The sequence below is a fragment of the Antedon mediterranea genome, chromosome 10 (genome assembly GCF_964355755.1).
Source record: "Antedon mediterranea chromosome 10, ecAntMedi1.1, whole genome shotgun sequence".
NCBI classification, from domain to species: domain Eukaryota; kingdom Metazoa; phylum Echinodermata; class Crinoidea; order Comatulida; family Antedonidae; genus Antedon; species Antedon mediterranea.
In genome coordinates this window covers 11,704,749-11,720,386 of record NC_092679.1, presented here as the reverse complement: position 1 = coordinate 11,720,386, position 15,638 = coordinate 11,704,749, and the positions used below count along the sequence as shown (strand labels likewise).

General features: G+C 36.3%; 1 protein-coding gene across 4 annotated transcripts; it reads right to left on the bottom strand.

The window, feature by feature from the left end:
- Positions 1-3,882: 3,882 nt before the first annotated feature.
- On the bottom strand, positions 3,883-15,371 carry LOC140060610 (methyltransferase-like protein 27). 4 transcript variants are annotated; one of them, XM_072106893.1, is made up of 6 exons: positions 15,279-15,371; positions 7,505-7,652; positions 7,099-7,221; positions 6,652-6,787; positions 5,443-5,535; positions 3,883-4,304 (listed from the first exon to the last, which is right to left on the bottom strand). In XM_072106893.1, exons 2-6 carry the CDS (start codon positions 7,649-7,651, stop codon positions 4,117-4,119), a joined length of 687 nt encoding a protein of 228 aa, XP_071962994.1. In that variant the 5' UTR covers position 7,652; positions 15,279-15,371; the 3' UTR covers positions 3,883-4,116. The 4 variants fall into 4 exon arrangements, with proteins under 4 accessions (XP_071962994.1, XP_071962993.1, XP_071962995.1 ...); XM_072106892.1 differs by having other exon boundaries at positions 15,270-15,347; XM_072106894.1 differs by having other exon boundaries at positions 15,228-15,306.
- Positions 15,372-15,638: the final 267 nt, after the last annotated feature.

Sequence of the window (15,638 nt, the reverse complement as noted above, 5' to 3'; positions counted from 1 at the left end):
TACCGCACTAGAGCGAGCTAGGCCACAGATGATTCGTACAAAGTACACCGCCAGACAACCGCAAACCTATTGTTTAGATCATCACGGCCCTGATACCAAGTCATTTCATTGGTTATGGTTAAATCGATATGCATCATCTAGTTGTTTGTTAAAATTTTATAAAATGTTATAGCTCCATGGTTTGAGTGAAGCTTAAGTGACCTCAGTGCAATCGATGAGATCTGATGAGATAAATAGGTCTATGATATACTGTAAATGTGAACGTTTATCACCGTTTGATCACCATGCAATCTACGCGTGACCATTATTTAAACTCTGCTATTAACTCCATATAATTCTTTCTGAAATATATAGTACGGTATTGGTTATTATGCAATCTACATACAGTAGGCCTACTGTTTCAATCTCAAGGTTTGTCTACACTATCAAACTTTATGTGGGCACACAATTTTTGGACAAACTAGTTTGATAGTGTGACAAGACCTTATCTTAGCTCTCGTCAGTGCAGCTCATGTTTATGTAGGCCCTACCGCAGAACTGGCTGAGGCAGGTATGTGGGACATAGTACACTTATTCCATTAGTATTTACAACAAAACTACACCGTTTCGAATTGAAGAGTGCTCTACAAAACTCTCTATCCAGGTGTGTGGGTACCCGGTTAATCAAGGCACAAATTTGCTGATTACTAGCTCCATACGTGTTTGGTCCAAAACAAATGACTGGGGTAATAATGTTCAGCGCATTGAGAGCTTGCTTATATGCGCTTTATAAGAATGAACTATTATTATTATTATTATTATTATTCTCACAGATTCCCTCATCTTTATCGTTTAAACAATCAATTAAATTTCAGTATATCATCGGGCGGTTTAGAATTACCGTTCTTTGCCTGATTTGTTTATATATATATACATACATACAAATCCAAAAGCAAATTAATTACTGAAAAAAATGACAATGCTGTGGGAGTGGCTGGATCTCAATGGAGATACAAAAAAAAAGCGAAACGACCCTTTCCTCACCCCTTATTGTATTAAGCTATCAAACATATTTTCTGTACCAACAGAGTGGCATAAACAAATTGTCGTAGGCCTAACTATCTATTATGATATTGATCTAAAACATACTTAGCTTATGTTGAAGAAATGATGTTTATTACACCCAGTCACTGCTGCAGCTAAACAAAATTTCGGAGTACGAGTATGGTCAATGCTCTGTCAATAAAGTTCAAACAATCTCTACCAACACCGCGGCCCTCTATAGGAAGTTGCAAATCAATGGTAATATCCTAAATCAATCACAACGATAGAACTTAACTGTACTTATGTATAACTTATGGAACGCCGTTTACGCAACATTTCGATGATATGAATTGTATGACGCGATTTGTGAATGAAATGCATCGATATGAATTGGATGGCGCGATATATGAAAATGTTATCGCGCCATTCAATTCATATCGATGCATTTCATTCACATATCGCGTCATAAAATCCATATCATCGAAATGTTGCGTAAACGGCGTTCCATAATAACTCGTGTGCAGTCTAATTTCAGTCTCTCTATTGACATGATGTATATGCATCGAGGATTAACAAACATTTTTCTAAACAATTGCCTTTAATGTTGTCATCAAAATTGGACCACGGAAAGTTCATTTTCTTACGACCGCTGTTGTTTAGACCTATAATGAAATATGCGATGTTTATATTTGAATTATAATATTGTTCCGGAAACCTCCTACAGCTAAGTTCCTTTATGAGATTTAATTTTGTCGTGCCTGGTAATTAGCTGGTTAGGTCATCTACTAAGGCACAACGTTGCCCACTTAAACCCGGGTCGGTCAGTGGTGGCGCCAGCGGGGGGGCTACGGGGGCTCTAGCCCCCTCGTCGGGGAGCCTAGCTCCCCCCCCCCCCCCCCCGTCGGGGAACACGGGTACTTTTTGTCGGGGAATATAACTATACAGTAAAAAACGTTCGCGTTCACTTCATATAGCTTCAGCGCCTAGAAAACCACGACGTTCCATTGACCGTGAGAATACGTCAGAGGGCTATTATGCACTTTTATGCATTCATTATTGCCAGAGATCTAACTACTAAAAAATAGCTAGAACGCACTTGTTTGGCGGTATCCCTTTGTACGAATCGTTCACCGTTGGGTCGAGACGCGTGATATCATGTTCCATCCAGGGACCAAAATGTGTAATGTAGTTATTTTCCAGGCGAAGTTTACCGACGGTTACCGAAGGGAACACGGGTACTTTTTGTCGGGGAATATAATATACAGTAAAAAACGTTCGCGTTCGTTCCCTTGGTAGCTTCAGCGCCTAGAAAACCGCGACGTCTCATTGACCGTGAGAGTACGCCAGAGTGCTATTATGCAATTTATATGCATTCATTATTGCCAGCGATCTAACTTACTACTAAACATTAGCTAGGTACGCACTTGTCTGGCGGTATCCCTTTGTACGAATCGTTCAACGTTGGGTCGAGACGCGTGATATCAAGTTCCATCCAGGGACCAAAATGTGTAATTTTAGTTATTTTCCAGGCGAAGTTTACCGACGGTTCGGGTACTTTTTGTCGGGGAATATAATTCGTTCGCGTTCACTTCGTAGCTTCAGCGCCTAGAAAACCTCGACGTTTCATGGACCGTGAGAGTACGTCAGAGTGATATTATGCACTTTATATGCATTCATTATTCGATCTAACTTACTACTAAACAATAGCTATAGGTACGCACTTGTCTGGCGGTATCCCTTTGTACGAATCGTTCAACGTTGGGTCGTGATATCATGTTCCATCCAGGGACCAAAATGTGTACTGTAGTTATTTTCCAGGCGAAGTTTACCGACGGTTACGTCGTGTACTGTGTCGACGTACGCTACACTACAGCAAAAACGAATTATGTTAATTGTTCGTATGTTCACCAATTTTTTAATTTACAAGTAACCTTCTGTACCGTGGGGCACCTAAAATAAATATTTCATCCATTACTAAACAAAAAAACATGCCATTTTCGCTTAGCCAACATCTTATTATAGCTAAGTTATTAAATTTTCAATGTCCTGTATGTCATGAATTTCTCACCACTCGGAAGTCCAGATGGTACGCAGGCATACACTTGGGAGGAATAAACTTATTTCCCCGACTGAAAAAGGTCTACGGTTGCGTTTTTTAAGCCTCTGGGCCTGATGTTTCCAAAGTATAAAATGCAATTTTTTGAAGACCTGCAGCTCTAGTTTTAAACATTTTCTTAGCTCAGCCCCAACAATAAAGCTGGTCATATTTCGAAGTACAAGAAGTACATTTTCCGGGACCTAACATCTCTATTTTTCAAACATTTCTTAGCTCAGTCACAACCATGATAGGGACTTATATATTTTGTTTCATGTTTTGAAGTATAATAAGTCCAATTTCCAGGACCTCCAACTCTATTTTTCTAAATTTTCTTTGAACTTTTATTTTTTAAATTGAAAAATATGGATTGAAACAGTCATCGCGCATCGTTTTTTTTGCACGCAGTATTTTATTTATGCATTATAAAAAATGGAAAAAATGGCTACCCTAAATCTGATTAAAATGACCACAAATGACGCTAGAACGCGTTGCTTCCGGGAGCTTCGCCCCCTTGACCCCCACCGGGGGCCCTTGGCGGCCCTCTGGCCCCCAGCCTTGTGATGCTTGCATAGCCCCCTCGTCGGAGAATGTAGCCCCCGCGTCGGGAAGGTCCTGGCGCCACCCCTGGGGTCGGTTCTGTGACTACATTTCCATAGTGTATAATTTTAAATCACTTTAAACATTATACTTATCACTGACGGAAATCACCAAAAATAAATAACATATAATTATATTCTAAAGAATTGTTAATTTCTTTATTACATAAACTTTTTTATACATGGTTTGAAATTACTTTTATGGAATTTAAGTATAGTGTTATTTGTCGTACAGGTTACATTGTACTGTATAATATGTCTTTACAATAAAATTTATATAGTAAGCGTCTATTAATTTGTATAGTAAGCGTCTATTAATTTGTATAATGTAGGCCTATAACGGAAAATTAGATCTGACGACTCTGTGCAGGTGTGTCTGTGTGTGCATGCGCATTTTAGTTATTTTATTTTGAAAACAAACACTTCTGCTACATCATTTGTAAAATATTTATCTCTCTGTTCTCTAACAACTAATTCCCATTTGCCTTCGTCGACACGTTTCTGGAAGGCACCCTCAAGTTTGCCTTCGTTGTAAGCTGGTTCTTGTGATAGCCACCGTTGGTTCATTACAATGATTACAATACCACCTAATAAGCCAGAAAAAAACTGTTTTGATAAATCATTAAGAAATGGAGAAAAGCTCGATACCAAAATAAAGCAAGGGCTCGCACAATACAGAAAGAGCGACAGGGATTAAATACGCTGTATGACATCATAACTAAAAATAGAAATCAATAGGCATGGATAGGTTTTGAAACGTCGCTGTTTACTAAACAAATAAGTTGAACAATTCGTTCATTGGCAGTGTAGTGAATTTATCTTAATACATCTTTCTAACACTACCAGTCAAGCCTTAATATATTCTTTATCATCTTTCCGTTTATCTACTCTGATCTTATTCTCTCTTCTTCTCTAATATCTATTACATTCTACTTTTATACTGGATATGCAAATTTTAGGCTTCAGAGGAGGATAACATTGTCCCTCCAAAAATTATACGATTTTGATTGGCTAATAATATAAGGCGGACCTGGTCTAAAGCATCCTTCTCTAAACACAGAGAATCTCAACATAAATAATATGACAGGCAGAAACACCTGTGGTCGACCGGTAACGTTTACTTTTGGGCATTATTGGAAAATCTAATATAGATTCATTCATTCAAAGCTGTACCTCATATTACGTGGTCATTTGGTGGTTACGTTTATTGTTACAAAATTATGTGAAATCCACACCATATCTACTTTTTTAAGTTGCCTGTTTTTACTATCTTTATAATTGTTTTACTTGTTTTAGCATCAGAAAAAAAATTACTTTTGTATTTTCCAAAAGTGACAATAAATATATCGTGTATCGTGTATGCGGCCTTACCACGTTGAAACATCGGTTCTTCTTTTTGTGAGATCACCGAAGATAACGCTGGGTTGGTCGAGCTAGCTGAATGGGATACCATCTGGAAATATTGGGTGTTGTATATGGTGCTGGGGTCACATTAGGCATTTGAAATCAGCGCTGCTAAATCTTATGGCAGCAGCACCTGTATCTGTCTCAGACGTATCGGCTTATGCCTCTCTTCTAGTAAAGATGGGCACTGGACAAGTGAAGCCCTTGATCAATGTTAGGACCAGCCAAAGGTGTTTTAAACAGTCCTGGCTTAGTTTCATCAATCCAGATGAATGACAGACAACGGCCATAGAAATAAAATAATAATCGTGTCACGCCTACCTGTTTTAACAATACGGCACCAATCTTCAACACAATCTGGTTCTAAATGCCCAGGAACAAAACAACCACAACACAACAAACCATCATATGTATCTAAAGACCAAAAACGCAGTAGTAAATGCAGATAGAAAACGACATTTACATACAAATTAATTATTGATGTTTTTAAAGCACAAAAAAATGTACGTTTTTGAGAACGTTGTGTGATGCAGTCGCAGGCAGTCTCCGCTGAACCGTCCGTTTGGTCGAGTCTCAGGTGATGACGCATCACAAGCAAACCAATGGATATCCTATGCTCAGATTTGACACATGACAAATCAGCGTCCATTAAAATGTTACGTAACAGTAAGATAATTCAATTAGCGGAGAGGAGGTCTGTTCATTTGATGTGTGATTTATGTCACTCCTTCGTAACTTATTTCTCCATGTGCAGACGTAGGGGACACTATATGGCCCTGTTCAGAACCATGGCGTTAGACCGTATTAGCGTACGACGCTAAAAGAATGTGTGTCTGAACAGTTGGGGATTAGCGTACAACGCGTTGTACGACGCTTGTAGCGTTGTAGTGGAAAACGGTTGATAGTACCGTTTTAGCGTACGACGCTACGGCAATCCAATCAGAACGTTTCATGTTATGACGAGAAACAATGTTTTACCTAGGCTGTATCGTCAATGTGTGAGATGGATTTCAACAACAAAAAAGGCTAGAATAAATAAGGCCTAACTTGACTACAAATACAACTGTTGAAAAAAACTAGGCTACAAACTACATATCAACTGATACCATTATTTTTTCTTACAAATGAAATAAATAAATGCACCTTGTATTTAAACATAGGGATTGCAGCGATCCCGTCCTCTTTTAGGCCTAGCTAGAGCAAAGGCTAGAATAAATAAGGCCTAACTTGACTACAAATACAACTGTTGAAAAAAAACTAGGCTACAAACTACATATCAACTGATACCATTATTTTTTCTAACAAATGAAATAAATAAATGCACCTTGTATTTAAACATCGGGACTGAGATCCCGTCCTCTTTTAGGCCTAGCTAGAGCCATGCCATTTACGCATTCATTCAAGCTAAAAACTAACTAATTATGTCTCTTTGCGAGCGCTATGTCATACGATAGAAGCTGTTTCATTCGTAACCTTCCTGGTAAAATCATCAGTACTACACCACAAGTAAAGGCCTCAGCACTATCATACCTGTTTCTATGCCAAGTTTCCCTGTAGTAATGAATTCTTCAATAAATTTAGTATATGCTTGTCTGGATTTTGCCTTCTCCAGTGCCACGCTGGATGCATCGAGTGCGTGGAAGTCTGTGTACCCCAACTCCTTAATCTAGTCAACAAAACGAAATAGAAACGGATTGATAATGCTAATCCTTGTACCATCCATTGTGCTCAATAGGCTAATTTTTACTATTTAACATATTTTTATTTAAATTTATTTTACATAGATTTATTGCATCTGTTCTGTTTCATACCTTTAAGTGGCAACTTTTGTTGCTGTTGGTTTTGATGAAATAAAATAAAAATGAGTCGAAAATCAAATACAAAAAAGCTGTCGGTTGTAGGAGATTATCTCCAAATTTCTATTATTGTTATAATAGTGTTGTTTTTTTTAAATGAAGCCGAGTAACAATAACCTACGTGTACACCTAAAAGTCCAGTACCGGCTCCACAATCCAAATATTTGGCGTTAGTATCTTTAAAATACCTTTTCATATATTTAACGGCTATTTCTGGTCCAGTGAAACCGTATGACCTCATATCCTTGAAAAAGAAAATGTTTAATATCAATCTAAAATTTCTATGCAATTATTTTCCATAGTAAAAAAACAGACATGCGAAACGTTCATCCTTTAAGCGTTAAGAAACAACCCATTTCAGACCATGGATCTGTGATATGAAAATTGCGCAATTATGATCAGAACTAGAAATGTTTGCAAGTAATGTTTGATTCGCGTGATTATGTTCCCTAATGGAAAACAGGCTTTAAACACATTTACTCGCGCGTTTAAAAAGTGTTGTTTTTGCCCTTTATCACAATTCTAACCTCGTCATATGTCTTTGCCCACGTGTCGTAGTGTGCAATCCGATCAGTCGTACTGATGCTATCTGCCAAACACTTATTGAAGCGAGACGGTCTATTGTCTGCGTTGATATCTTCATACTGTCCGTACGGCGCAGGCTCAGACGACATCCTACAAAGAACATAAATAAAATTAAGGTTACAACGGAACGTCACTTCGTCTCGACAGACTTATCGCGGACCGAACATTTCACCGACCAGACATTTCGACATTCATTTTGACTCCTTATATACAGCAATCTAATTTAATGTATTATTTTAAAGTTCTAACATGTTTTTTTATTGAACAAATATTACTTTTCCAGATTACAGATATTTTTCTATTGACCAATGTTAATGTTACTTTTAATAGAAAGTTATTGAACTGTGTTAAAAATGATTAATATAAAAACTCTGTTGAATCTGAATTTATAAATTATAATAAGCATTATGTTGATCATCATCCTCATTTTCGTTGATGATGTTAAGATAAAAAGAATTTTTTAACCTTAAACGTAACGTACAAAATCTGCGGGATTTGACTTTTATTTTTGCTAGCTCTAAAGTGTATATTATTTTGTTGTTATGTTTGAATGCTATGATTCGACATGGTTGTTTTGCAACATTCTATGACTAGAGTTACTCTATTAAAGTGTTCCTATTAAAAATAAAACTGGTGACTAACAAGTCTAAAAACAATTACAGTATTTAGTTTGTATTTCGTCTAAAGTTTGTAACTGTACATTTTAGTTTTAGTGGAGTCTGTCTTTAAATAAGGGTGTTCAGTTTCTTCCGAAAGCATCAAATTTGGTGTACAGGTTACCCCTCACCCTATACGAATTCAATTTTTGATGGGCGCCAGGCAAAACATTCCTATTTACTCTAATGAAGTATTTATGAAAGAAAATTACCGTAAGTACCATTAACATTTGACCCACATTTTAAGGCATTGCCATATCTCTTATCTTGGCGGATAACCCCTTGTTATTGTCAGGATCTTTTTTCTATCTTATTCTCCTTTCTTTCCAAGAATTTTGTTTTTCGTTATATGACTTTAGAGTCACGCAGCGTAAGTTACGCGCAATTTTATGAAATGTTATGGTTATCATAAATTCTGAACAAAAACTTAACAAAAGTGTATTTCATAATATAAAGCAAAAAAATAGCATGCTACGGAAAAAAATTACGCGATTACGTACTTCAAAATTCGGAAAATTAATTTCTAATCACTTTCGCGTACATTTTAGGTCATTTTGAGCATTTTCAAGTTTTCTATATTTTTGGCGTTTTGCGCACGCACTTGTGCGCACAGCTCGTACAAAAATGTTTTTTGCAATTGAATTTTGTTTTTCATACCTTCTGTAGTAGATTTCATTTTGTTTAATGAACTTTAATTGCAAAATAACAACGCATGTGCACGTTAAGCTTTAATAATCGTGTGCTAAGGTAATTTACTGCAAATTTGTGCGAAAATATACCTATTTCTTATCAGTTATAGCTTCTCAGGATGGCCGGTTACCTCATTTTTTAAAATGTATTATGAAACTAATGAGTTGTAGATATCAAGTCATGTACAATTTGTACCTACAGGATGACGTTACCATATGGCCACGTGAATTTTAAAATTAGATTTTTTTTCTCTTTTGTACTAAGTAATTCCATTTGAGAAGAGCGCATTGCGCTACTGCGTTCCCCATTTTCTCCTAGATTTTAATATTTTTTTGCTAAATCAATTTTCTTTCACATGAGTTAAAACACTTTCAATTTTTATTACGCCATCATATAACAAATTAGAATAACGTGAGTTACTTAATTTCATCGATACGTTATATTTTAACATGTTATAGCTCCTCGGAATGAAAAGTGATCCACGTGATTTAAACTTATTGTGGAAGCTGATTTGTAGATATAAATTCATATACAGATTTGTCTATCTGATGTCATCATATGGCCATTTGAATTAAACAAGTCGGATTTTTTATCTCGTTCGTAAATGTTTGTCGAGTTTAAAAGAGCGCGCATCTTACTTTTTTAAGAATGTAATTATTCAGATAATTATGCTTTAAAATTGTTACCTTCATAGGATGGTATAATCATTTTTGGCGTTCAAATTTTAACGTATTCTAGTCTGAATGGCAATTTGATGCTTGACATGAAAATCGCGTTGTCTGATGATGATGACAAAATCTACTTGTTGCCAACGGAGATGACTCCAGGTTGTACAATGTGTTAGTAATTATCAGTTGTCTCTCCGCACAGTTCGTAAATGTTTGTCGCGTTTAAAAGAGCGCGCATCTTACTTTTTAAGAATGTAATTATTCAGATAATTATGCTTTGAAATTGTTACCTTCATGTTTCATTTTGATGACATCATCATGTTAAAAATTAGATTAGACAATTCATAACTCTAAACATTTACTTTGTCATAGGATGGTATAATCATTTTTGGCGTTTAAATTTTAAAGTATGTTAATATTTTAACGTATGCTAGTCTGAATGGCAAGTTGATGGTTGACATGAAAATCGCGTTGTCTGATGATGACAAAATCTACTTGTTGCCAACGGAGATGACTCCAGGTTGTACAATGTGTTAGTAATACCAGTTGTCTCTCCGCACAGAGGGTCAACAGGAACGTTTTTTCTTCCCTATTCCGTGATTATGTAACGATGTGATAACTAACTTATCAGAATGTGGCACAGACAGACAGAGGAGGTCCAACATAATATAATTGCTCTTATATTCCGGTCTGGGCATGGAATTGTCGCGCATGGAAGTGCTGTATCCTCCATTTACATTCAGTATGTCTAGCTGTCTGACGTATAGGGGATAGTCACGGGCGCAGCAACTGGTCAGGATCTACACTTCGTAGACTGACATGCCCTTCCAGCTTGTTGCAACAGCTGTCAGGTGCAAGGTGATTAGCCTTACGCCCATTAGCTTTAGCCTTATGGGGATTCCGGACATAAGCCTACAGTTAAGTTCAATACGGTAGTAAGTCGTCCATGCAAGTCAGCCGCTTCATCTTACGTTGATATAATCATATTTTATTATAGAATTATTAATCAATCAAAGCTATTATTACTATTATTGCTGGTAAGTAACATAAGTTGTTAGCTTACAGCTGAAGTCTCAGAAGGGGATGTGACCCATGATATCCTAGGGCCCGATGACCGTATTCTGAATCTTGTAGAATTTCGTTTGCACATTTAACGTCAAGATTGATTATTTTTATATTTAACTGATTATACCTTTTTACAGGTTTGCACATTGATTTGAGGGTGCCATGTTTGCACAATGTAGTTTTTTGCACATTTGAATTAAGGCTATCATTTTTAATAAACGATTTTGGTTGAAAAAAATGATTTGGACATTTTATTTTGTAGAATTTTATTTGCACATTTGACGTCAAAACTGACGGCGGTATGTCTGCACATTAATGGATTATACATTTTTACAGATTTGCACATTTGAGGGTGCCATGTTTGTACAGATGTGACTTTTTGCACATTTCACGGCACATTTTCCCATGGTTGGGGTTAAGCTATATAGTAGAGTAGAACTAATGAAAAAAAGGGGCCAACCTCAAAAAAATTGCAACAAAAGGTTTTTCAACGGATTTTGGTAGTATTAGGTGTACTAAACAACAGAAAAAAAGTCTCAAGAATTTCGACCCCCGGAAAGTGGTTTTTTTCAAGATGGCCGCCAAAATAGATAAAAAGTGAAAATGACCATACCTCCTAAACTACTTGGTCTATTGATATAATTTTGGTACCAACATACTCAGAACATGCATATTTATATTCGCTATAATAGAACATTTTGGCCAAAATTGACCGGAAATACCATTTCTGACAATTTGACCTCTGACCTTGATATGTTGTATCTTGGTAATAACTGACCGTAGGGAAACAAATGATGGCTCAAATTGTTCAGAATGTACATATTTACATTTATTGTAATGAGACATTTTGTCAAAAAATGGTTGGAAGTAAAGGTTATTGACCTTTAACCTTTATCTATGTAGAATTTCCATATCTCGGCAACTATGTGTGGTAGAGATTTTAAATTGGGCTCTAAATACTGAGAATATACTTATTTATATTTACTCTAATGAAACAGTTTGACAAAAAAATGACCAGAAACGACATTTTTTTTACCATTGACCTTGACATGCTATATTTCCATAATGACTGACTGAGATACACTATTTATGGCTCAATTTGTTCAGAATATAATTATTTTTATTTCGTAATGGTCTAATCTACCCATGGAATTACCTGGGAATCAAGTAACTGTAATATTTTACATTTATTATATTATATTTAGAATATGAGTTCAAGTTCAAATTGTTCAGAACATACTGTATACATTCTTAATAATAATAGTGAATAAAAAACCGGAAAAGTAAACAAAAACGAATATAATAATAATTTTAAATTTCTAATTACGGTATAGCAGCAGTTGATTGGACATTGTGCATGTATTTAGTACGGCATCCTAAACAACTGTTCCAACTTCGTCTTCATCATCGTCATCAATCTCTCTATCTACGTTGTTCCATTCTTCTAGTTGACTCACTCAACAAACTGAAGCACATGCCAATCCATATCATCTACAACTGCAACATACAGTTTTACATCCAGTAGTACAGTTACAATGGATGATTTTCAAAAGTTCTTCTGAAGCAGCAGTTTCAATCGTCATTATTGGCACAAATGTTTTATTAAAAACTTCCCCGACTTGGCAGCATCCATGGTATTATCTTTCTTTATCCATTGCATGATTTGATAGTATACTCTAAGACTGTGACATTTTGTAGCAGATGAGGTTGGTGGTAGTAGTTGTTGAGGTTTGATAAATTATTTACCCTCAGCAACTTTCTTATTAAACAGCTTGCATCTGTAGCTATTAAGGAAATCCAGTGACTTGGCTCCAAAAAGAAAAGACATGGCCTTTAATCCAAACTCCTCGATAGTTTGAAGTTTCTGATGCGGTTGAGTGAAAATATCGGCACACATCAGTGTCATATTCTAGGTTACTTTCTATCAATTTATTGGTTTATTTGCCTTCCTAAAGATGTCTTTGGCTTCGAAGAGTGAGGGTGGAAACGGACTTAGTTCATATTTCATTACATCGTCTAGAGAGATTTGTCCTAACTGAATTTGATGGAAAGAAAGAAGAATTCCTGTCAAGGCATGAGAACAAACACAAATTTATCAACATGCTTTCATATGAGCTACAGAAAAAAGAATGTCCTGTACGACATGCAGCCAACGAGTTATGGTTATGATGCTTGGCTACCACTCCAATGGTCCTGAGTTCAAGTCCCGTCACATGTCAGGATTTTTTCTAACGACCAAATTACTCCACTCCCAAAGACTTGTAATAAGACTTTGTTTTGTAGAGCATCTTGTGTATATGTTTGTCTTGTGAACCTCTGAGGGTCCCTAATGATCAGCAATAGCTGCGTGGATCACCCTCATTAAATATGGTTTAAAAAAACAAAACAAAACAATGCCGATGTTGACATTGCTCTGGCAACAGTTGAAGTCTCTGAACATAATACAGTAACTTTGATTGGAGAAGACACGGACTTACTGGTACTTTTACTGTATCATGTAAATACAACAAACCAAGAAGTGTACTTCAGATTAGACAAAGGAAAAGATGGGCCTACCAGAGTGATTAATGTAACCAGATTGAAATCTGTTTTAGGATATAAAATGTGAAATGCATTACCCATAGTGCATGCATTCACTGGTTGTGATTCGACGTCTAGGATTTTCGGAATCGGCAAGAAAGCGGCATTTAATAAATTGATTGAAAGTAACCCAGAATATGACATGTGTGCCGATATTTTCACTCAACCGCATCAGAAACTTTAAACTATCGAGGAGTTTGGACTGAAGGACATGTCTATTCTTTTTGGAGCGAAGTCACTGGATTCCCTGAATAGCTACAGATGCAAGCTATTTAATAAAAAAGTTGTTGAGGGTAAATCATTTATCAAACCTAGCCTCAACAACTACCACCAACGTCATCTGCTACAGAATGTCAGTCAAATCATGCAATGGCTATAGAAAGATAATACCATGGATGCTACCAAGTGGGGATGGAAAGTTTGTAATAAAACATTTGTGCCAATAATGACAATGGAAACTGCTGCTCCAGAAGAACTTTGAAAATCATCCTTTGTAACTACTGGATGTATGTTGCAGTTGTAGACGCTATGGATTGGCATGTACTTCAGTTTGTGGAGTGTGTCAACTAGAAGAATGGGACAACGTAGATAGAAAGATTGATGACGATGATGAAGACGAAGTTGGAATAGTTGTTTAAGATGCCGTACTAAATACATGCACAATATCTAATCAATTGCTGCTATACCGTAATTAGAAATTTAAAAGTTATAATTATATTCTGAACAAATTGAGCCATAAATGGTGTATCTCAGTCAGTCATTATCGAAATATAGCATATCAAGGTCAATGGTCAAACATGTCGTTTCTGGTCATTTTCTGTCAAACTGTTTCATTAGAGTAAATATAAATAAGTATATTCTCAGTATTTAAAGCCCAATTTTAAATCTCTACCACACATAGTTGCCGAGATATGGAAATTCTACATAGATAAAGGTTAAAGGTCAATAACCTTTACTTCTAACCATTTTTTGACAAAATGTCTCATTACAATAAATGTAAATATGTACATTCTGAACAATTTGAGCCATCATTTGTTTCCCTACGGTCAGTGGTTACCAAGATACAACATATCAAGGTCAAAGGTCAAATTGTCAGAAATGGTATTTCCGGTTAATTTTGGCCAAAATGTTCTATTATAGCGAATATAAATATGTATGTTCTGAGTATGTTGGTACCAAAATTATATCAATAGACCAAGTAGTTTAGGAGGTATGGCCATTTTCACTTTTTATCTATTTTGGCGGCCATCTTGAAAAAAACCACTTTCCGGGGGTCGAAATTCTTGAGACTTTTTTTCTGTTGTTTAGTACACCTAATACTACCAAAATCCGTTGAAATACCTTTTGTTGCAATTTTTTTGAGGTGAAACCTTATTTCTACTCTACTAATAAGAAAATTTTGAAAAACAGAGCTGATTTTTCATATTTCATTACCCCTACGCATGGCCTATACGGTACCATTTTCCGGAGGCATTTTTAACTAAAAATTATGAACAGCGTTCACTTTTATATTTAATGAGGGAAGGGTAAGACTTAAGGGTAGCAGTGGCAGATCATATTTACATATCAATCGTACGAGGTGTTATGTATTTTAACCTTCTTCTTCTTCTTTCGTATACTAGTATACTGCTTAACGATCCTTAAGGATCAAAACAACTCTAGGCTAGGCCTAAATGACCTTCACACACACAGGCTAGACCTACAATCGAACAAATAAATATATATCTATAGATGTGAACATGGAGCTATGTGAACGTACCACTATTAATCACTAAGGCAAGTAGGCCAGCTATCTATGAGTCGGAATTTTTCTTTATGTAGGCCTACTCCTCATGTATTTATCATAATAAATATCGAACAAAATAACAGACGAGGCATTGTTTACCAGGGCGATCGGTCAGCAGCCGTTGCCGTTGTACACACCGCTGAATCACCCGAACAACAATTACCTCAGTAGCAATCCTTCAAATGTTCTATTGAATACGAATGTACAATTACTGAATTACCTAGTGTGTCACGGAATGCTATATCATTGATCTAAAACATACTTAGCTTACGTTGAATGTGTTGATGTACTGCAGCTTAAACCTGCATAAGGTTTCAGAATAATCGGGTATTAGATGGTAGCCAAAATGGGGTATCATATAATTCTCTTCCTTCCTAGAACAACGTTCTAGAGGGCCTGTACAAACTTACTATGTAGAACAGTCAACGGCTAAGTACAGTTATAGTTACGGAAATTTCCTCAAGGTAATTCGGATTATAGTATGGCCAGCAAATGTAGAAACACCAACAGCTTATGTAGTAAAATCAACATCAGTAATGTAGAACAGTCGGATGCTAGTCAAGTCGCCCCATCGCAAAGTCGCCCCATACAAAGTCGCCCCTTACACAGTCGCCCCATCGCAAAGTCGCCC

What these genes read in the sequence shown, in the direction of transcription:
- LOC140060610 (XM_072106893.1), bottom strand. Translation starts at nt 7,651, where the DNA reads ATGTCGTCTGAGCCTGCGCCGTACGGACAGTATGAAGATATCAACGCA. An exon ending in GGGCAAAGACATATGACGAG is followed by an intron (nt 7,222 to 7,504) that starts GTTAGAATTGTG and finishes TTCTTTTTCAAG; the next exon opens with GATATGAGGTCATACGGTTT. An exon ending in GAAACTTGGCATAGAAACAG is followed by an intron (nt 5,536 to 6,651) that starts GTATGATAGTGC and finishes TTTGGTCTTTAG; the next exon opens with ATACATATGATGGTTTGTTG.